Source organism: Brachyhypopomus gauderio, unplaced genomic scaffold (genome assembly GCF_052324685.1).
Source record: "Brachyhypopomus gauderio isolate BG-103 unplaced genomic scaffold, BGAUD_0.2 sc183, whole genome shotgun sequence".
NCBI classification, from domain to species: domain Eukaryota; kingdom Metazoa; phylum Chordata; class Actinopteri; order Gymnotiformes; family Hypopomidae; genus Brachyhypopomus; species Brachyhypopomus gauderio.
This window is the reverse complement of record NW_027507004.1, coordinates 168,454-190,000: the sequence shown is the minus strand read 5'-3', so window position 1 is coordinate 190,000 and position 21,547 is coordinate 168,454. Positions and strand designations below refer to the sequence as shown.

The window sequence follows — 21,547 nt, the reverse complement described above, 5'->3', positions numbered from 1 at the left end:
CAGTGAGCTAAAAATCAGAGCATTATATTCTAGCAGGTGTTTTCACCTCATGGACAGACGCCGCCTTCTGCTCTTCATCCTCCTCCTCTTCATCCACCTCCAGATCTGAATTAAATATGGGCGGAGCCAGACTCTCCAGCTGTCGTCCTCTTAGCGAATGCAAATTTGCTCCGGATACATCCTAAGATACACACCATCATACACTCTACACCTCTGCCATGAACTCAGACCTCCATCACTTCAAAGTCAATTTGGTAAAAGCTAAACTTTGCAGAGGAGTGACGTGTTCTTTTACCTCCAGTGACGTATGTAGGGTTTGTTCTTACACCACCTTATAAAAGCCGTACATGTTCACCCCTACTAGAGGATATAGACCGTACATTTACCCCTAGTGAGGACTTTAAAGGATGAAGGTCTGTGGAGTTGCCCAGGGAACCTCGCAGTCCTGGAACTGAAAGGTCACACATCCCTCTCAGTGGAGCCAGAGGAGCTAGCAGCTGAGAGACAGTGATAGAGTGAGTGAGTGTGTGAGTGTGTGTGTGTGTGAGAGAGAGAGAGAGAGAGAGAGAGAGAAAGAGAGAGAGAGAGAGAGAGAGAGAGAGAGAGAGAGCGCTTTAGCAGAATGGCACACACAATTTAGCTTTCTTTCTCCTTTCTGCTCAACTTTAGGCGACTGCTGTCCTAAATCTTTTGATATACTTCGATGAGCAAATAATTGTTCAATTCATTTCAGTGTTATTAGAAACACAGCAGTCAAGAATGTGTAGAATGGAAGAGAAAGTGTGACAAATATAACTGCTGTGTAACAAAATACATTTTAGGGTACACAGATCCAAACTCACTCTTGGGGCCTTCAGTCCCTCTGGTTCCTTCTTTTTTTTCTCCTTCTTCTTCTTCTTCTTCTTCTCCTTGTTCTTTGTGGTTCCTGTGGAGGCGGAGCCTGAGATGGCAGAGGCAGTCCGGCCGTGGTGAGCACGCTCCCGCTCCTGGGCCACTAGTTGGCGGTAGTGCTCATCACAGGGGTGGTCCCAGGTGGACTGGCCCGTGGAGAAGTTGAAGTAATAAACTTCTCCAGTCACATCCTGACTGGAGTAGGAAAGGGAGACAAGCTCATCAGATAAACACACACATAAAAACACATGACATGTAGACAAGCCTAGGTTCTCCAGCACAGGACTGTCCACAAAGGTGTCAACAGGACAACATCTGAAACACTGAGTGGTGCTCTGGGTCTCATTGCTCAGATTAATAGTGCCAGAAGGCCAAGTCTACAAGCAAATCTGCTGCATAGAGTGATGAAATATTCATTTTATACTTTGCAATTGTTAGTTTCGGGGACAACTAACATTAAATATCTCCTGGATCTTGTGTGTTTTATGTATGAAGGTACTGACACCACTGTCACACCTGACAATAAGGTCATACTTTCCCCCAAACCATTTGAATACAGAATCCAAAAATGATTTCATATGTTAAAATGTGTCTGATCTTTCATGTCACATCAAACTCCCCAACTTCAAAAATCCTCTTCTGGCTGTTATATTTTCTCTTGCCCAGTCTTATTTCCCAGTCAAATTATTCAGTCTTCCCCAGACTTGCAGTTCCATGGTCTTTAAAAAAAAGTTGAGCTGTCTAATTTGCTCATCTAATCACCTAGGTCATAAGTGATTTAATGCCCACTTCTTGCAAGCTTCCAGAGAGTCCATGTGACATTCACAATAAAGTCCTGATGCATCCTACTTATATAAATGGTATTTAAAATTATAACTGAGTTACAGGGGACAAAGGGCCTTGGTACGTCAGGTAATCGAGAACCTGAATGAACGAGCCAGCATGAATGAGACGTAGAGTTCTTGGAATGGAAGCCATTCCTCAATTAAGGGCACATTAGAGTATGCTTGGATTTTTCTAAAAGTAACCGACGCTCACACCAACGCTCACTGCTCTGTGTGTAAGGATAAGAAAACTGTTTCATTATGGGTGACTGTATGAGAATGAGCTTGTCCTACCAGGGTTTCCATTCAGGAGGTAGTGGGGCTACAGCCACCTCTCTGGCCAGCCATAGGAGCTCTGGCTCCCTCTCAGGGTCAATGCCAATTTGTCTGGCAAAATCATGGATATCTGAGGAGCAATACAGATAAGAAGAATATACCCACAATCAGTATGATATTTTCAAATCAAGACAAAATCCCACAAATTCAAATATTTAAGTCCATAATGCATGGAGATTGATTCTATGTTATAAAGTGTAGCTATAGCTTGGATGAACATACAGGAGTCCCAACTGGAACTGTGTAGTTAATATTATTATTATTATATTATTATATATTATTAAGTTATTATGTCAATGTTATAATTTAGTTTTTAAATGGTGGAACTGTTGTAGCTTGTAGACTTTATCAATGGTGGATATTAAATGATACCATTTCAGTAACATATATTAAAGTTCAGGGCCGGAGTTCAGGGCCACTTTTTCAGCCCGGGAGTTTCATGCCCAAATCCGGCCCAAAATTATTTTTCCATCCCAATCGGCCCAAACTAGAGATTGACATGAGCCGGCCCATCGAGAATCCTCCCGAATCTCCCGATTAGCCACTCCGGCTCTGTTAAAGTTTTATCCGGGGTCCTAAACTGTAACAGGTAGTATGCGACAGCTAATGTACCTTGTTCAGATGGGATATAATTCTCATCATAATCCTCTTCCAGGATCAACTGGTCTCCAACTGGTCTCTGAAGGGCATCTGCTGTCATGTTGATTGAACATTAAGAAAAAGATTATGAATAACAGTGCAGTAGACAGATCACCTCGCCATATTGTCTCTAAACTCTCCGTGGTACCGTTCGCTAGGCTAACCTAACTAACTAGCCAATAATAGAATTCCATAGCAATAATAGCGTCCATAACAACCGTAGCATTCCACACAAAGCAACGTTATACCCAAAATACCCAAATACCCACCATCAGGCTGGAGGTTGACTGGATCCATCTGTCTCAGGACCTCGCCTTGAACATGGGGCTGAGCAAGGTGTCTCTGCCTCTCCATGTCAGGGCCTAAATGCAAAACACCAACCCAGGGCACAGAGGAATGTGTACTGTTAAGATCATCAGGTCTATAAGAAGGGCTACAGTGCCATTTGAATTCATTACAATGTTGAAGAATATGTCATGTCATATTTTCTGATAAAACTGATGTTTTACTGGTCAGGTCATGTGCAGAAAGCTGATGGTTCTGCACCTCTGCCAGTCCTTACAAACAAATGTAATAAATGTTTTTTTCTACTTCATCATGCATGATTATTTGGTTTGTTGAATACGCATGAAATCTTCAGTGTTACACAGTACCAGTGTGGAGTGGTCCTTCTACAGGGGTGTTAACATGGCCGACATCTGAGGGTCCCGCCGTCCTTCTGTGAGGGAAGGGTGCTGGTCCACAGGGATCCGTGTGGATCACTGTCGCTTGGTTGTAGGGCACACCTGAAAATCCCACAGCAGGTAAAGTGAAACCCAGCACGCCTCCCAGTGAGGCTCAAATGCCTTGTAAGTGTTTCCCAATGAACAAGTGATTATAAGAAGGGCTATGGTGCCATGTGATGTCATCAGAATGTGGGGAGAATGCTTAAGAATTTGTGATGTCATGTTAGAAATCTGTTTCTTTTTAAAAATGTTTATTTTTATTTGCTTTTTCCATGGTCAAAGAAATCAAAGAAATAACCCATGGTCTATTAATTATATTATCCTGTACCATGTGTAAATGTAAAATAAAGATCTTGACAGTTGACAGTAGAATAAATATACATGTTATTTTTCTGAACCTTAGAAACCTACTACATAAATGTGTATATTTAATTTTTAATTATTATGAATAAGCCTATGGAAACTCATAAGAACTAAATATACTGTCTTACATAGAAGTATAAAATTATGTATAGTATATGAAAATGTATTTTTCTCACCATGAGTGGTAAAACCTGGTGTGTCTATGAAGTTCTTCTGTTCCTGTCCAGGCCTTGGCTGGTCGGTTCTCCTGTGGAAAAAACTCATTCTCAAGATAAAAAATTTGAAAGAATAGAAAGATAGAAAGATATACAACAAATAGACAGATCTGGGATTGTAAATTAAATATTATTTGTAAGATTTGTAATGTTTGTAAGTATTGTAAATCACAGCAAAATGTCATGCGACTACTTCTCAGCTTTTCAGCATCGAAATTGAAATCCAAACATTCCACCTTCCCAACGAAACATTCTAATCCAAACATTCCAAAGTTGAGTAGCACGTCATATCACAATTTCCTATTTTTTTAACCAAAACACCAAATCAGCCAGGCTGCTACAATAACCTGATGCAGCCTGGCTTGTACCCAAAGGGTTCATACCAGAGACCGTATATATATCAGTAGCGAACCGTGACCATTAAAAGTGGGCCCCCCTTTCCTAATTAACTGCAATAAATAAAAAAAAAAAAACTGAGACGACAGTACAGCTTTAGAAACGCAATAAACAATAATATCTGTACTAGATAACTTTTTAAGCAAAATAAGGTTCCAACAATATGGTCCACAGCTCCGTGATCCTCTTAAACAACGCGCACGTCAGCTAGCGTCGCCACAGCGGGCGGAAATTATCATACAGTTAAGCCCGCCCACTAAGAGGGAAGATATGATTGGTCAATTTTACTGTCATTTGAAACTAGGTGCACGCACCACTTCCTCGTTTGGTGTAAGGATGTAACCATATTTCCGGTTGGTATGCGGAAGTGCAGATGTTTATGGCCGAGTCTATGAAATTCACAAGGTGCCTGTTGGAGTTACCGAAGTTTACCGTCAACGATGTGCGTCGTATTGTCAGAGCATCAAGTACAACGCCACAGAGTACACTTGAAAAGGGTTTCAAGTTCTACGTTTCATCCTACCTCTGCAATTTTGAAGGTAAGTGGCTGACGCTAGTTAGCTAGCTAGCCTGAGGTGGCAGTCTAATGAAGTGATGTTGTTTTTAGTAACGAACCAACCTGTCCTAGTACTAGAAATGCCTTTTAAAAACATGTTTGTATTTCTGATGGAAGTATCAGGCAAAAGTAAGGCTAACGAGATAACAGTGAGGGCTCACTGCTACAGATCTATGAAGAAAACAGATACGCCACACCAGCTGAGAGTAGGACTGGTTAAAATGACACGAGTTCTGTTCAGTGTCACGTTCAAAGTTCTGTTGAACAAGTTCAAAAGTTAGTTCAACACAAGTTCAATCTTTTATCCTTGCTCTTACTTCACGTAAGCTGTGATAGCCATAGGCATTGGTTTTCAAAGCTTACAATGGTAGCCAAATGCAGAGTAGCTGAGTGGGAATCATTAGCAGTCTGTTTTGCCTATAGTAAACAAATGGGAGTTTATTTTACAGTTCGAGCTATTGTTATCTACCTCTATGACTCAAAAGCAGAATATAGTCCACCTCAGCTATTCTTCAAACTGCATTTTCTAAAATCTGCCAATCTGTCTTTCAAATCTTTTATCTTCTTTATTAACATATGGCTTCAACATTTACACCTATTAACATATTCTGATAACACTCTTCAAGAAGCAGTTGAAGTAAAACCTGCACTGTTCTGTTGTTGGTGGTGGAAACAACAAAATAATATAAATATAAGTAGGCCTGTTTCACTCCTATGTGTAAGCATTTCATCTGGAGTGAAAATGAAGTTTAAATCTAAAATATATTTTATAGTTTATAGTTGCTCAGTGAACTAGTAGATTGAACCATGCACAACACTGTAGAATAGAACGACAGTATAGCCAAGTGTTTTAAGAGTGATGCAAAACAGCACAAACGTTACATGAGACAATAGACAAGTGACATTCACCACTAACAACATGATGGGACAGAAATTGCGCCTATTGACATTGCTGAAGTCTTCTTTTCAAGATATTACATTTTGCCTCTTGTGTATTTCAGATGACATTACGTGATACAATGCCAGTTGTGCTCATTAACAGCAACTGCTCTTGTGTTGCTGGTTGCGGAATCTGCAACCACTTGGTTGCATTGCTTTTCCAGACTGCTCATTATTCTGAATCTGGCATGTCTGTCGTGCTTCCTGTCCTTTCATGCACACAGACAGAACAGAAGTGGCATAAACCACCAACAATGGTTTGTTTTATTTCATTATTTAATGTTAGTTAATGTATCACAGTCACTTTACTAACACCATCTTTTAAATTAATAGGGGGTGAAGCCTGGACCCGTGGATGCCATGGTTGTCCTAAAGCCAAAACCAGGTGCTACTACAGCCAGTGGAGTTAGGTATGTAGTACCAAATTTAATAGGCAGATTACAGTGTGTGGTAAAAAAATAAATGCTTTTGATCATCTGATAAGACCCTGTTCTCTTCAAAATTTAATTTAGCCTCGTTGTACTTCAGATGACATGTGATATGTGATTCACAATCAGTTGTGCTGGTGAACAGATTACAATGTGTAAAAATAAATGTTATTCACTCTTCTTTTAGTACACTTTTCAAGGGCTACAGCGGTGAGCTCCCACACCGGGCCACCCTCAATCCTGGACCAGTCTACGCTGGAAAGAAAGCAGATTCTCTTCCACTCATCTGCACAATGAACATCTCGCCTGACAAGCCACTTGTGGACTCCATCTTTGGGAAGGTACAAGTTGGCAGTGTATTGTCCTATCAACAACCACCACCTCCATCTGACAGTGTTGTCATACATGAGGATGCACCCCCATTCCCGAGTCTGCCACTAGAATGTTGCCATCTAAGCCCACCTGAATATTCATTTGTGCCAACACACCAAGAACAGCTACACCTAAGCTCACTTTCTGTGACCTTGTCACAGTCACACCTTATTGAGGAGGCAACAAGATCCCAAAGTGCTACACCTGAGTGTCATTCACTTAGGAGAGAAAGAGTGACTGCCTCACATTTCAGAGAGGTGAGCCACGTTAGAGGTCCAGGTGCTGCAGAAAGCCTGGCAGAAAGGATAATCCGAGGGACACGACAAACAGCACACATGAAGAGGGGACTTGAAATGGAAACGGGGGCCTTAAAGGACTATGCAGTTCTGAAAAACTTGAACTTGACCAAGTGTGGGCTAGTGATTCATCCAGATGCATCTTGGCTGGGTGCATCACCTGATGGACTTGTATATGACCCACTTGAGCGTCCATCATTTGGGCTTGTTGAAATTAAGTGCCCAAATGCACAAAGCTATGTAGACTGCAAATTCCTCAAAGTGGCACAAGGCCTACACAGATTGAAGGAGAGCCATTGTTATTATTGGCAAATCCAGGGCCAGTTATTGATTACTGGTATGCAGTGGTGTGATTTAGTTATCTGTGCCCATGATGATATTTTTGTGCAGCGAGTTTACAGAGATAGCAGTGTATTAGAAGAGGTGAAAAGGAGGTGTGACATGTTTTTCTTTAACACTTACATGCCAAAATACCTCTCTATGCCCAAGCAATAGAAAATCATAATGAACTCATGAACAATTAAAACAATTTCAAATTATTCTGTCAATTGTATTACTATTGTATTCATTTCATTTTTACAAATACAGTAAAAGTTAAGAAATACATAATGTTGTATTGTGTTGTCAATTTTACATATAAAAGTGAAAGCATTTTATACTATTTATCATATTGCACTGTACCTTAACATTGCAGCCAATATTTACAGACTAGCATGACCTAAAGCAGGGGTCGGCAAGCTTTTTGACTCGGAGCCACAAAAGCAAAATAATTGGAAATTTATTTCAGTGACGATGACATGTCACTCAAGCGAACCGAAACTAAATACTGGACATTTGTGAAATTCCACCCGAACATTTTTTAAGTCTCAAAAATATTATACGTTAATTAAATACTCATTAATTCTATTCAAAAGCTGAGCTGCACGAGGCTCTGGAGCCGCGGGTTGCCGACCCCTGACCTTAAAGGGATCATTTTAAGGTTGGTGATTTATTATTATTTTATATTTTCTCTATCATTCACATTACATCATCTGTCTAATTCTGGATTGAGATTAGCCATTGTTTGCCCAGGCTTTTACCAAGGGGCCATTTTGATAATTCACCAAAAGACAGGCAACAGTAAAGAATTTGGTTTATGCTCCCTGTGATTGAAAGGGGGATCACTGTGCTGAATATTTTATGTTCTTTTACTCTGCGAATCACACGCTCAACATGGACTCTCAGTCTTGCAATGGACTGTGACGTTCTGATCTCTGACCTAGACAGTTGAGCTCTCTTTGACAGAAACGTGGGTATGTGGACTTTGCATGGAATGCAGTCTTCAACAAGGAAACCCTTGTCCACCATGATGGCCATAGATGGGTCAAGGAGGGCCACAATGCCAGACTGCTTTAAGATCTCTTTATCACTGATAGCACCTTGATAAAGAGAAGACACAAAGGTCACTGCGCCATGAGGGGCTATCCCAATCAACCCTTTGAATGTACAGTGTGATTTATAAGTGGAAAACACTTCACTCTGGAGGAGAAGGGAATTTGGAGTTTGACATCTCAGTTCTGTGCAATCTAAAATTATTTGAGTGTCAGCATAGTCCTGAAACACATCTGGGAGGTGAGTTTTCACAGTGTCCACATCTAACCAAATAGAAACAGCTCCCAATACAGTATAAAGGAAGTTGGCCCAGGTGTTAATAATACGACTAACAGTTGACCGATGTATTCTAAATCTGTGGGCCAAATCCTTTTGCATCAGTCCCAATGACAGGTAGTTCATGAAGAGAAAAAACTCATCAATTGGTTGAAGAACCTGGGGAAAAAATACATTATCCTATTGTCATATTACATTATGACTATCAAAACTTCTTTTGATGTAAAGATTAATTTGAAAATGATGACATAACATGCTTTGTATGGACAAGACGAAAACATTTACCGTTGCACTGGCAGAGTGAGGGACCTGATCAGTCTTCTCAACAGTCTGTGCTCTTGTAACCCGTATGATGTGGGTGGCTGGCTCTATTTGCTTCCAAAAGCCCATCAGGTGGGCATGGCTTGCAAATCTGTGGAATATAAAAGTTATATATAAAGTTATATAGTGGCTAATTCATTCACAATGTATTTCAGACACCAGAGAAGGCCCATCCGTGTACTGTGTCCTGCCATATTTTTTATTTACCTGGTAAAGAATCGTATGTCATCATCAGAGGCAGAAAACCGCTCCAAACAAAACGTGCTGCTGACAGTTAAGTCTTCGATTTGTTTTCAGAGCCTTGGTATCTCCTCGCGTAGCTCTTCATTTTCATTGAGGGAGAGATCAAGCGCAGCAGGCTCATTACTGACGCAGTAGTCATGTTCATGACACGGTAAGGGGTCATCATCATCATGGTCAGTCTGCATCTCTGTTAGATCAGTGTTGGGTGGACGCTCTGTTCTTTCCCATACTCCAGGTCGTGGAGTTGGAATAGTATAGTTATTCCATTGAAATAGTACAGGAAAAGCTCCAGGTCGCAGTCGTTGTCGTCCAGTAGGATTGGGAGGTTCGAGCAGCGATAAAATATCGCAAACACACACGGGAAGTACTCGTGATAATAAAATGATCTCTCCTGATCTTAACCACCCATTGTTTCTGCAGTTCTGAGTCCTTTGGAAAGGTGTGGAAGCTCAGGTAGGAATTACACCTTGTCGATGCTGTGCACAATGGTACACAGCAGTGGTGGTTGGACCTGCTGTCTGTACGTTGTTGAAACGATACTTTTTTTTGTTTAACTGTCATGTTTAGGACACGTAAACGGACAGGAGATGAAGGAAACTTCCAAGTAAATAATGGTAAATATGCTCGTTACAAGACTGGTGAGGTGAATAGCTAGCACAGTGTACGCTTTCAATGGCTACCGGATGTCAACAACCATCCTAAACTTTTAGCAGAAATTACGTCACTTAACAGCGTGCTCATATGCCATTGTCCTCAGATTGTCCTCATGTATTATTGTTTGTGTGTATTTGTAACTTTCCATATTCCCCAGTAATTGTTCTAGGTAAAGACACTCTTGAACAGTAGAAGCAAGTGCCATATACTCTGCTTCGCATGTGGAAAGTGCAACAGTAGGTTGCTTCTTCGTCTTCCATGAAATAAGTGCGCTGTTCTCACTTAGGCTCACACAGTATCCTGTTGTACTGCGGCGATCACTGGTATCAGCTGCCCAGTCTGCATCGCTGGAGGCTAAACACTGCAGTATCACAAAGTCTCATAATGGAAACACAAGGCCATGTGCAGGGTGAACAGCCAAGAAGAGGAGTAAGACTGTGTGGTGTAAGGCTGAGGGGACAAAACAGTGAAATAAGGGCAACAATTGTGGACCATGTTGTACATGTAAGTCATGGTTTTACAATGGCTGAAGCTGGTCACTGGGTGCAGCTGAATATTGGAAGAACAACTGTGTCTGTGTTCAATTGTTCAAACATTTCATAGAGAAAATGTATGTAAATTCAGAAATGTGTATATTCTCTGGAGGCTGTATGTGCTCAGGTTGTTTTGAATGTGTAGAATAAGTTTCTTCTAATTTTGCAGTTTTTCCAGTCAGCTGTCTGTCTTTTCTGAATTTCAATCAGATTTGTTTTTGTCAACAAATTGCAGTGCAAACAATACAGTCAAACAATATTGCTGTACAAAATTGATTCCAGCCCAATTTCTTTCTATCAGTCTCCCACATGCAGTCATGTGTAACTTTGTGTTCTGTGTAACTTTGTATTTTGTGTGTAAAATGTATTGTTTCATTTGATATACCACAGCATGTGCAGCATTCTTGAAATCAAAAGCTTAGCTAGTTTCCATCAGAATGTACTTACAGTCTGCACTGACTGTGACTTGTGACTGTAACGGGCCGCCCAATGGATGGGTTCCCTTTTGAGTCTTGGTCCTCCCGAGGTTTCTTCCTATTCCCCACCATCATAGGGAGTTTTTCCTCACCACTGTCGCATTTGGCTTGCTAATTAGGGATATGGACCCATAGTATTGTTAACCATGTAAATCCTGTAAAGCTGCTTTGTGACAACATGTGTTGTGAAAAGCGTTATATAAATAAATTTGACTTTGACTTATAGTTGCACTGACAACATGACTAATTATTTTGACTGCCTTGTTCATAGGCAATGGCACACAGACTAGATACTCTGATGGCACTGACAAATTGACTTACCTAAATATTTGCTTTCGAAGCAAAAACAAAGAATTTGTGAATTATGTGAAAGAGTGAATTATGTGCTTTGCAACTGTTTTGAAAATCTGTTTTGTAAAATGCACTATATAAATAAATTTGACTTGACTATCTCTCTCTCTCTCTCTCTCTCTCTCTCTCTCTCTCTATCTATCTATCTATCTATCTATCTATCTATCTATCTATCTATCTATCTATCTATCTATCTATCTATCTATCTATCTATCTATCTATCTATCTATCTATCTATCTATCTATCTATCTCCCCAGAGATGGGTAGAGGTTCACCAATCTGTCAATATTGCATCTAAATATTTTCTAAAAAGAAGTGCAAATATTTTAGCCAAGACTGTATACAGTTTTATATTATTAGTCAAAAACGTTCTAATCACTTACTTTAAGTCAATACAATGAATAAGATAGGAACTGATTTTAAATAAGAACCCTGATTACAAAATGCAAAACAGAATGTACATTTCCTAGGACATATGTTATGAAGGTGCAGTTGGTGCAGTGAGATTGCTGTTTATCCATTTCTATTTTTATTGTGCTTTATTTCAGACCAACATGCTGTCACTAAGTGGAGGCCACACAATAAAGAGAACGATATGGTGGATCTCCAGCAAGGTCTTCACCCCAAACCTGGCAAAAAGCCTTAACTGGTGTGGCAGGGGACACAAGCGAGTATTAAAACAGACAGCCTGTGGACAGCTTGCTATTGGTGAGTATATTGGAACGACTTACATGTTACATTTTTAGCTTTAGCATGAAGCGCATAGCATTTACGGACTCTTATAGGTCATGTGGTTTTTAAAGTTTTACGGCAAAATGACCGGTAAATAACAACACCTTTGTATATTTTGGAAAATACTACTCCTCCTCCAATTACTTATATGCTTGTAACCTAATACCTTAAGCCTAGCCTAATAACAGATACATTAGATGATTTATTTCTTACATGCAGTTTACTTAATGTATTCAGGGTAATATAACTGATAAATGTGTAGCCCTTATGCCTCTTTAACAAGAATAGTAATAATATTCTACATTTTGACACACAGCTGCCGCAGTGAAGAACCCAGCGCTACCCGCTCCCATGAAATCAGAGGCTGAAAAATGCCTAAAAGACTACCTCCACCTGGCACCAGCAAGACGCTCATCTTTAATTTGTTAATTACACGTTTGTTGCATATTGTTGATTTTCTGTTAAATAAACATGTTAACTGCAAATCCCTTTCACTTAATTTTGTTTTGTGGTAATAATATTAATAATATTAATTAATTACATAAAATAATATAGCATAATTTTCCAGTGTATATTTCTGTTTGAGTCTTTAGGCTTCTTAGTGGCTCATACGATCGCGCTGCTTGTGTATTTCATAGCTTTAACTTAGGGAGGAAGAAGAATATAAAATCTAGCTTTAAATGTAATTCAATCTGGTTTGATTTTAAATGCCACATTCACAGGGTTGCCAACTTTTGACGTTCGTTTGGAGTGAGATTTTAACCTGGAGCCGGTGGCGAGTGTATTTTGTAGAGCGGGGGGGGGGGGGGGGGGGGGGGGGGGGACGAAAGTTTTATGAGCTGGGGGGGGGGTGGCGAACGTAAAATGGACACAGATTCAGTGTTATATCGCCGGTGGATGGCGCCAGAGCTAGCGAACTAGTAACGTATTGAATCATATATGTGGATCTGGGGTAAATAAACTGGATATTTTTTTTCTGTGTGAGATATCGGAAGTGTGGCGTGAGAGCGTGTGAAAACGGTCAAATGCGTGTGTCTCACGCTCAATGCGTGAGAGTTGGCAACCCTGCATTCAGGTACGTTCAGATGCTGCATTTTAGCTATAGGCCTACTGTACATATAAGTCTGGAATGCAGCGTATGAACGTCATTTTGGCATCCAAGCCTGCCGTTTAAAAGACGTACTGCAGATGAATAAACGCCGTATTAAATAGTCTAGGAGAGATCTCATAAGCGTCTCCGAGACGCAGGCGCGATCATGACGCATCCAGGTAGGTCTGTAATGCAGCTGCTGGAGGTCTTTCACGATCCACCACAGACTATCAGAGACGTGTTGGCGATGAGCACGCGCTCTTAAATACGTATTCCAGACGAACTGTGTTATGTCCAGCAGAGTCTCTGAGATGTACATGTGCTATCAGTTTATCCTTCTATACAACCCCCTTCACCAAGCGTTCGGCTGAAGAATTAAAAGCATAAAGGAGTTTGTAGTGGACAGACCCAATTTTAGGGTTCGTACGACTGCTTGAAATACTTGGAAATACTTTCATTTTAATGTTGCTTTTTCAGATTAAAAAAAAGTGTTGGATATTGGCTAAAGCATTTGAAGATGCTTGAAATGAACTGTGTTTCGTTTCGCAACAAATAGCTATTTGACTGAATGGTTCGCTTATATAACGTTACAAATATATAAGTTACAAATACATAAGAAATGTATCAACCTCTTGTAATTCCAGCGGTAAACTCGAGAGTGCATTAAGACGTTAAGATTGTGTGCTTTGAAAATAAACTACCATTAAATAAAATATTGCTAGTTTGTTAGGTAAGGTAGGCCAAACGAGCATATATCTTAACTACATATTAATACGCCAACGTGATCGTTTGGGGGGGGGGGGTGGTTAGGTAATAGCTAGCGAGCGAATTAGAGAAAAAGCAAAACTGTAGCTGGCTACCCAAACACGCACATTTAAAACAGTGCTGTTGTTTTGTGTATTGTTTTGAAATGAATCGACCTTATATTTGATCTTATATGCTAATAAAGCAGCGCTGCGTAGCGCGTTGTGGCGCCTGTTACCACGTCACAATCGTAGAATTCGAATTGAGCTTCCATGGAAACCGCTAGTTTACATTACGCGTTGTCATAGTGATGTGCAAACAGAACAACATTTACGGTCGACTACGAATGAATTCCGTGTCGTTTTCTTCTGCTTTTTATTCAAAAAGTTTGTTCTGAGGTTAGTTAACCCAGATAACTAAATAAGATATTCAGATTGGTTAAATCTCTACCACCTGGTCCATGGCGTACTTTGACTCCATGGCTACAAGCAGCAGTTTCCTCAGCATGGACGACTACCGTCTAGTGCAGCACGAGGTCCTCTGCTCTGCCTCCAACAGATACGAGGTGCTGGAGTTCCTTGGCCGCGGGACTTTTGGCCAGGTGGCCAAGTGCTGGAAGCGCGGCACCAGTCAATCTGTCGCCATCAAGATCCTGAAAAATCACCCTGCCTATGCCCGCCAGGGCCTGATCGAGGTGGGGAAATTATGGTAGATTTAAAAGAGGTTTTGAGAATCAATGTGTCAGGGCTGGCTCGGCTGCCACTCCCTCTACCACCAGGAGTTGCGGGACGTAATCAGCAATGATCCGTTTCAGCTGTCTGAAGTTTTGTTTATTGTTTTACCGTGCTCTCACGGCTTATATTGTTTCTCTTTTCACACGTCAAGTACCTCCCTGTACTCCCGCGTTACACAATTGTAGCCCTGATTGTGATGTTGCTTTGTTCCTGCTCTAATAAGATGTAATAGGCTGATATTGGCTAACACTGCAATTTGTAATCAGGGGCAGTGGCGGCTGGTCAATATGGGGCGCTGGGGCGCCGCCCCCTTAATATTGTTCCGATATTAAAATGAGTTCATTTTAAACTGCGATAGTGAGGAAATTATTTAGTGACACTGTGTGTCTAATTGCCATGTTTGAATTTATTAAAAGTGTAAACACATAATTGTATTTAATTGCTTACATTGTGCACACTTCCTGTGTGCGGGGCACCGGTCTAATGAGAGTGCATGGAGAGGCATAAACTTTTGCCAAGCACTGATCTGAGGCTGCAGTTTAATTGGTCGGTTTCAGACACACCCACTCTTGTTGGACACACCCACTCTTGTTGGTAGTGTCAGTCAGCTGCGGTTCGTTAAAGCTGGTTTATACTTTCGCGAGTGATCGTAGGGCGAGACTCCGCCCACCTCGCGCGAACCTCCAACGTAACTCGGTTCATGTTGAATATCAGCAGGCTGGAGCAGCAGCTCATACAAAATGAGAGAAAATTCAGTTTTATCTTTACAAAATAATCTTCTCACAAAGCATTCACTTGAAGAACGTTAGGGCAAAATTCATGTTCAAATAAATAAAGGGCAATAAGACTGCTTTATTTGTTTTTAATTTGTTTACACCCCCCTCAATTATTTGTGCACCAGCCGCCACTGATCAGGGGTCATTTCCCTCTGGAAAAGAGCATCTGCCAAATATAGCAAAAGTAAATGTCTGAAGGGAGCCATGCAGTAACTGGGCTGATGCTATTGAAGTTACGTAGCATATTAGCCCTTGAATGCTGTGCCCACATAACTTAACGCCTGTCCCATCTTCCCCCATCTGCTCAGATGAGCATCCTGAGCCGTCTCAACAAGGAGAACGTAGACGAGTTCAACATTGTTCGCTCGTACGAGTGCTTCCAGCACAGGAACCACTTATGCCTGGTGTTTGAGATGCTGGGGCAGAGCTTGCAGGACTTCGTCAAGCACAGCCCGCTGCCGCTGAAGTGCATCCGGCCCATAGTGCAGCAGTTGGCCATGGCGCTCCTGAAGCTGAAGAGTCTGGGCCTGATCCACACCGACCTCAAGCCTGACAACATCATGCTGGTGGACCCCGTCAGGCAGCCGTACCGGGTCAAGGTCATCGACTTCGGCTCCGCCACCCGCGTCTCCAAGGCCGTGTGCTCCTCCTACCTGCAGACCAGATACTACCGGTGAGTGGCGCGGCCTAAGGCATATTGGAAACAGATGCATGGTTGCGGGAATCGCTTCCGCTCGAGTGTGCTTGAGAGGTGAACTGCCCGTTGTGGATGGCTATGGTGACACGGCTGCACATTAAGATTGTGATAAGCATTACGATGAACTGCAACGCGTTTGATTGCCATTTGATTTATAAGTGATGTATTTTTAACTGGATCATGTAAGTGTTGTCATTTATCCAAACACCAAAGAATATCTTAATATCTTCAGTGCCTGAGAAGTTAAGATGCTCTCAGCACACATAAAAATATTTTTTTGGTTGGTTTTATGCTTCAGGCTTTAGTAATATCAGTACAGGGTACCTGCACTGCTCCATTGTAGTTACACCATGGCAGTGTTGTTCTGTATTTACGTAGTGGAGAACAGCACATCAGTATGTAGTGTCAGTGTGTCAGTGTAGTGTCAGTGTCAGGTTACACTACAGTAGTAGATGGGTAATGCACAGGCCAGTATTGTGCTACCAATTTACCAAAAGAATATTTCAGGTAGTAAAAAAAATACTTCTTAAAGCTTTTACATTTTCACACATTAATTCATCACTCTGTGTTAAAGTGAGTACCTTTGAATCACCACAAACCACAGTATCATGCTAAACGTGATGATGGACGTTTTTGTCTTTTTGGTCCAGATCGCCCGAGATCATCCTGGGTCTCCCGTTCTGCGAGGCCATCGATATGTGGTCCCTGGGCTGTGTCATCGCCGAGCTCTTCCTGGGCTGTCCCCTGTATCCTGGAGCATCTGAATACGATCAGGTCAGCCCACGGGCCTCGGACCCGAACCTCGCCTTTCTCAGGCTTCTGTCTTTATTCACGAAGCATCGAAGAACAGTGCTGATTTAGAGTCTGCTTTCCCACCTCCTTTCCAGAACTTCCTCGCTGTGTAATAAAGATGTAAATCTTGTTTGGGAGAAGAGTGGAGTTGCTAACAGTGATCGCCACCTTTATTCTAACTATGCAGCTTGCTAGCTGTTCTGTAATGACTGGCAAGGAAGAGACTATGAATGATTTTTGGGGAACCAACAAAACAATTAACTCAAATGTGTTGAGAGTGTGATCTGTGGGCCCTTTAGGCCTGAGATGTGTTTGCTGGCTATAATTGGTAATCTAATAAGAGCTCTTTACAGTAGTGCTAGAAATACTGTCTTGCAGTGGGAAAAAAATCTCAGGTTTGCATGACAGTGGAATTCTAAGATGGGTCCAGGTGAAGCTCCCAGTACAACAGGGTTGACTGGTGCAAGGTGTTTTAGGAAAGCGAAGCCCTTACTGTGTTAGAGGTGCAGACCCATGGTGGCTTTGTGGCTGTAGGGACATGTAGGGTTTGGATAGAGTAGTTGTCTTTGCTAGCTCGTCTTCAGGATCAATATATGAACATAAAATAAAGTCATCCCATCATACCATAAAATCATCCCTCCTGTACGCTGTCGCCGCAGATCCGGTACATCTCCCAGACGCAGGGCCTTCCAGCAGAGAACCTCCTGAGTGCGGGAACCAAGACCAGATGCTTCTTCCACAGGGGCTCTGGCTCCAGCTACCATCTGTGGAGACTCAAGGTCCCCCATCCTTCTTGTGCCATGTGTTCGGTTCATAAGAGATCTGTAATGGCACCTGACAGTACACCTGAACGTTTTTTCTCCTTCTATGTTCCCCAGACGCCTTTAGAGCATGAGGTGGAGCTTGGCGTCAAGTCCCAAGAGACCAGGAGATACATTTTCGACCGTCTCGATGACATGAAGCAGGTTATTTGTGCTCTTGTACACCTTATTGCACGTTTGCATCACTGCTGTGACATGCAAATGAAGAACAAAGCGCATGCTGCTGGTGGAGCATGTAGAGCAAGGTCTTGGTTTTGAGTTCAAGGGTTCGTGCTGTCATAATAAGAAGTGTATGTAAGTCTCAACAGCGCCTGTGAAATGCAGAGGAACACACGGCAATGTTGCTGCTGAAACAGCGTCTTAGGCACATCGCCGCCGTCTGCTGGCACATAATATGACCTACCCGTTCGTCTCCCATGCAGGTCAACATGCCCATTCTGGAAGGCACAGACGTTCAGGTGGAGAAGGCTGACCGGTGGGAGTTCATCAACCTGCTTAAAAAGATGCTGACGCTGGACGCAGGGAAACGGATCACGCCATTGGAGACTCTCAAACACCCATTCGTCACCATGGCTCACCTCTCTCACTACCCTCACAGTGCACAGTGAGTGTGTACAGGACCGTCCCTCCGTCTCACACAGTCCAGCCTGTGTTCCAGCTCCGACGCGGGCAGGATGGTTTGCGTGTCGATCATTATGCAGGGCTGGGCGCTCCATAATTTGCTTCTTTCGTGTAAAATGTATTCAGACAAGGAGCTAAGAATTCCAACTGGAAGCACACTAAAGTTGCATGCAAATGGAAGAAAACCCCAAAGAGCTCTTTTTAAGGAACGCCATCTTATTGTAACTTGCTGTAGCACAGTGCTGTAACTCACCTCTTTCTGTCTCACTGACTCTGTGTGTCACTCTCGTTGTCTGTCTCACTCTCTGTCTCTCTCACTTTGCAGTGTAAAGTCTTGCTTCCAGAACATGGAGATCTGTAAGCGGAGGTCCACGGGCTTCGACGGCAGCAGAGGCCTGTTCGGCAGTGGGGGCGTGGCTGGGGGCGGGGGCCAGCACCAACTCCAACCTCCCAGTCACCTTCAGCAGCCAGCCCGACCAACACAGCCAGGTGGGCCTGCCAGCACAAGCTTGTCGTGTGTTGCACCAGTATCCCCAAACCTACAGCTCACATTAAACACTGCAGGTGTTCAGATAAGAAATTACTCACCGGAAATGTGCTTTTCAGCTATGTTTGAAGGGTCTTGCCATTAAGTACATGTGACCTGTTTGTTGGTTGTGTGTGTGTCCTCTGCCACGCACCCATCTCAGCCCATCGTCATCTCGGACACACTCCACCCCGCTGTCAGAATAATCACCATCTCCAGCGACACCGAGGGCAAGGACAATGCCAAGATCCTGCCCACCAGGTGCCCTCCCCGCGAACTCCTTTGCTCCGCCTCCTGTGCCTCTGAGCTCTGTGTTGAAACGGTCACCCTTCTGTTTGCTCACTTTGTGGATTTAAACACTCCTCCCTAGCTGCGGCGTGAACAACCGGGTGGACGTCAACAGCTGTGTGACCGTGCGGGACTCGGACACCTGCAGCCCGCTCAGCCCCAGGCGCCTGCCCACCTTTGTGGAAAACGCCGCCACCCTGCCCAAGTCGCTGGCCATGGTCATCCCACCGGGTGAGTCCCACGCGCTCTGCTTCTCCCTCCCCTCCGGCTCTGTCGACAGGCCGCAGTCGTTGATCACTGTCTCACATCTCCTTATAGAATAGAGCGCCACGGCCTCCGGGATGGTCCAAAAAGACCTCGGTTGTGCCTTCTGCCAGAGCAGCCCTGCCCGGCGCCGAGAGACACAGAGCCGCGTCCTCCAAGTTTCAGCCTCTCTGAGCCAGGTAGAGCGTCTGTAGAGCAGTTTGCCTTCTCACGCTGCAGCTGCCATCACACTTCACACTGCCCCATAGAAAATCTTATCTTCGCCCTGTTGTCTTATCCACATGCTGCAACCAGGTGTAGTCCAGAGAGTAGTTCAGCTGGGAGTATTGATATCTCACTGCCATTTTGTGTCTTGGCTCCTCCTACAGGTCCAGGATCTGTTGTGATCTCATGACAGTTCAGGAGGCAGATCCCCCTGGCACCAGTCCACCAGTCAGGAGGATCAACTCACTCCCTGCTCTTTCTTCAATTTGCACTCCTGTTACATTTGCACATTATATTTCTAATTCATTGCATACGTTCACTTTAATCGTAATTACACCAGATTCCTCATACATTCACTTTGCACATACAGTATGTTTACTTACTGCTGCATACGCCACTTACTTGAATGTAAATTTCAGAGACCTCTATTTATTTTATTATATATATAAACAACTCAGCTATATTTTTTATCTTTACTATTGTACTTACCTTTACTATTGTACTATTCCTTTTTTTACTGTTTTAGTTAATGTTAATTTTAAGTAAATGTTTACCGCTGCACTATGGAGTCTGAGAGTAACGTAATTTCAATCCTGTGTATGTCCCGCACGTATCACAGATTTGACAATAAAGCAGGCTCTTCTTACCTGAAAAAAATGACTTTATTACAGAATTTCAATACTGCAGTGTCTGGGCTTTTTTGCTTGTTTGTTAGTCCATTTTTGTTTGTTTTAGCCTATTTTAGTATTTTGTTTTTAAATTATGTTTATTTCAGATGCATCATCTGTTTTATATATTTATTTTTATTTAACATTTATTCAACCAGGAGGAATCTCACTGAGTTACAATAACTCTTCTCCTAGGGAGTCCTGGCCAATATTTGCAGAACAAAACAATTATACACAATGACATACAATACTTCTATACACAACACAATTTCAGAGAGGGTAAGAAGCCTAGGTTTAAGACAGCTTGACGCTCATTCCAAACATAAGGCGCATACAATGAAAAAGCCATTTTCCCCAACTCAATCAATCAATCAATCAAATTTTATTTATATAGCACTTTTTACAACAGTTGTTGTCACAAAGCAGCTTTACAAGTGCCGAGTCCTAGCCCCCAGTGAGCAAGCCAAAGGCGACAGTGGCAAGGAAAAACTCCCTAGTTTTTTGCATGAGGAAGAAACCTTGAGAGGAACCAAGACTCAGGGGGGGAACCCATCCTCCTCTGGCCGACACCGCTCACCATGACCAACTCTGTTCTTTCTAATGGGCTATCTAAGAGCAACTTATTTTGTGATTTTGTATTATATAAATAAGATAAATTAGATTGAAATGGAAGTAGATTAGAAATATATAAAGGTATTTTCCCCATTAGGGCCTTTGCAATAAAAAATCAATACATGATACTTCCTACTAATAATTTTATCCACTGAATTTCTGTGACATTACATGTACACCGTATACGTCCTGTGTGTGGGGCGCCGAACTAATTAGTGTCTATTAAACTTTTGGCAAACACGTGACTTGGAGAAGCTTTTTAACAGTGTGTGATAATGCAGACACAAAATAAAGACAATTGTATACTTCATCACAGCTGTGGCGTTATGGTGAAATATCTGATCGGTTGGAGCAGTTCTTAACCAATTAGATTGTGTGGCAGGAACTAACTCCTTTATACATGTGTTAGCAATGTATTAATTTGGATAGATTGCTTATAATGCTAGCTTGCTGCTAACGTTAGCATTCAGTAAATGTGTTGCTGTGTTAGAGTTTTAAAAATGTATCTCAAGTATTGGGAAACGCATGTTAGCAGTCGTAAAAAAACTAAAGGATTTCTTAGAATTTAGCAGAAATTTTAGTTAGAAATACACTCACTACCAGCAGGATGTAAAGTTGGTGTTTATTTTAGCTTGTTTGAAGTAAATAAATGAAAATGCTTCCTCTCTCTCTCTCTCTCTAATTTTATGTTGCGCAAGGCAAGCATTTTATTGCTCAAAAATAACTTTATTGCTTAAAAGCACTGATTTGAGGAATCTCTGTTCATGTCACG

The 21,547-nt window shown here is 42.2% G+C and overlaps 1 protein-coding gene and 1 pseudogene across 1 annotated transcript in view; both read left to right on the top strand.

Moving 5' to 3' along the window:
• The window catches only part of LOC143501972 (uncharacterized), a 55,329-nt gene extending 42,962 nt beyond the window's left edge, over positions 1–12,367 (top strand). Inside the window, exons 2-6 of the mRNA XM_076995143.1 lie at positions 4,694–4,928; positions 6,218–6,294; positions 6,500–6,653; positions 11,755–11,914; positions 12,255–12,367. Of these exons, the coding sequence (XP_076851258.1) occupies positions 4,830–4,928; positions 6,218–6,294; positions 6,500–6,653; positions 11,755–11,914; positions 12,255–12,367 (603 nt within the window). The 5' untranslated portion in view covers positions 4,694–4,829. The remainder of the gene's footprint in view (positions 1–4,693; positions 4,929–6,217; positions 6,295–6,499; positions 6,654–11,754; positions 11,915–12,254) is intronic.
• Positions 12,368–14,232: 1,865 nt separating this feature from the next.
• LOC143501971 (homeodomain-interacting protein kinase 2-like) lies at positions 14,233–19,685 on the top strand (annotated as a pseudogene).
• The last annotated feature ends 1,862 nt before the right edge of the window (positions 19,686–21,547 follow it).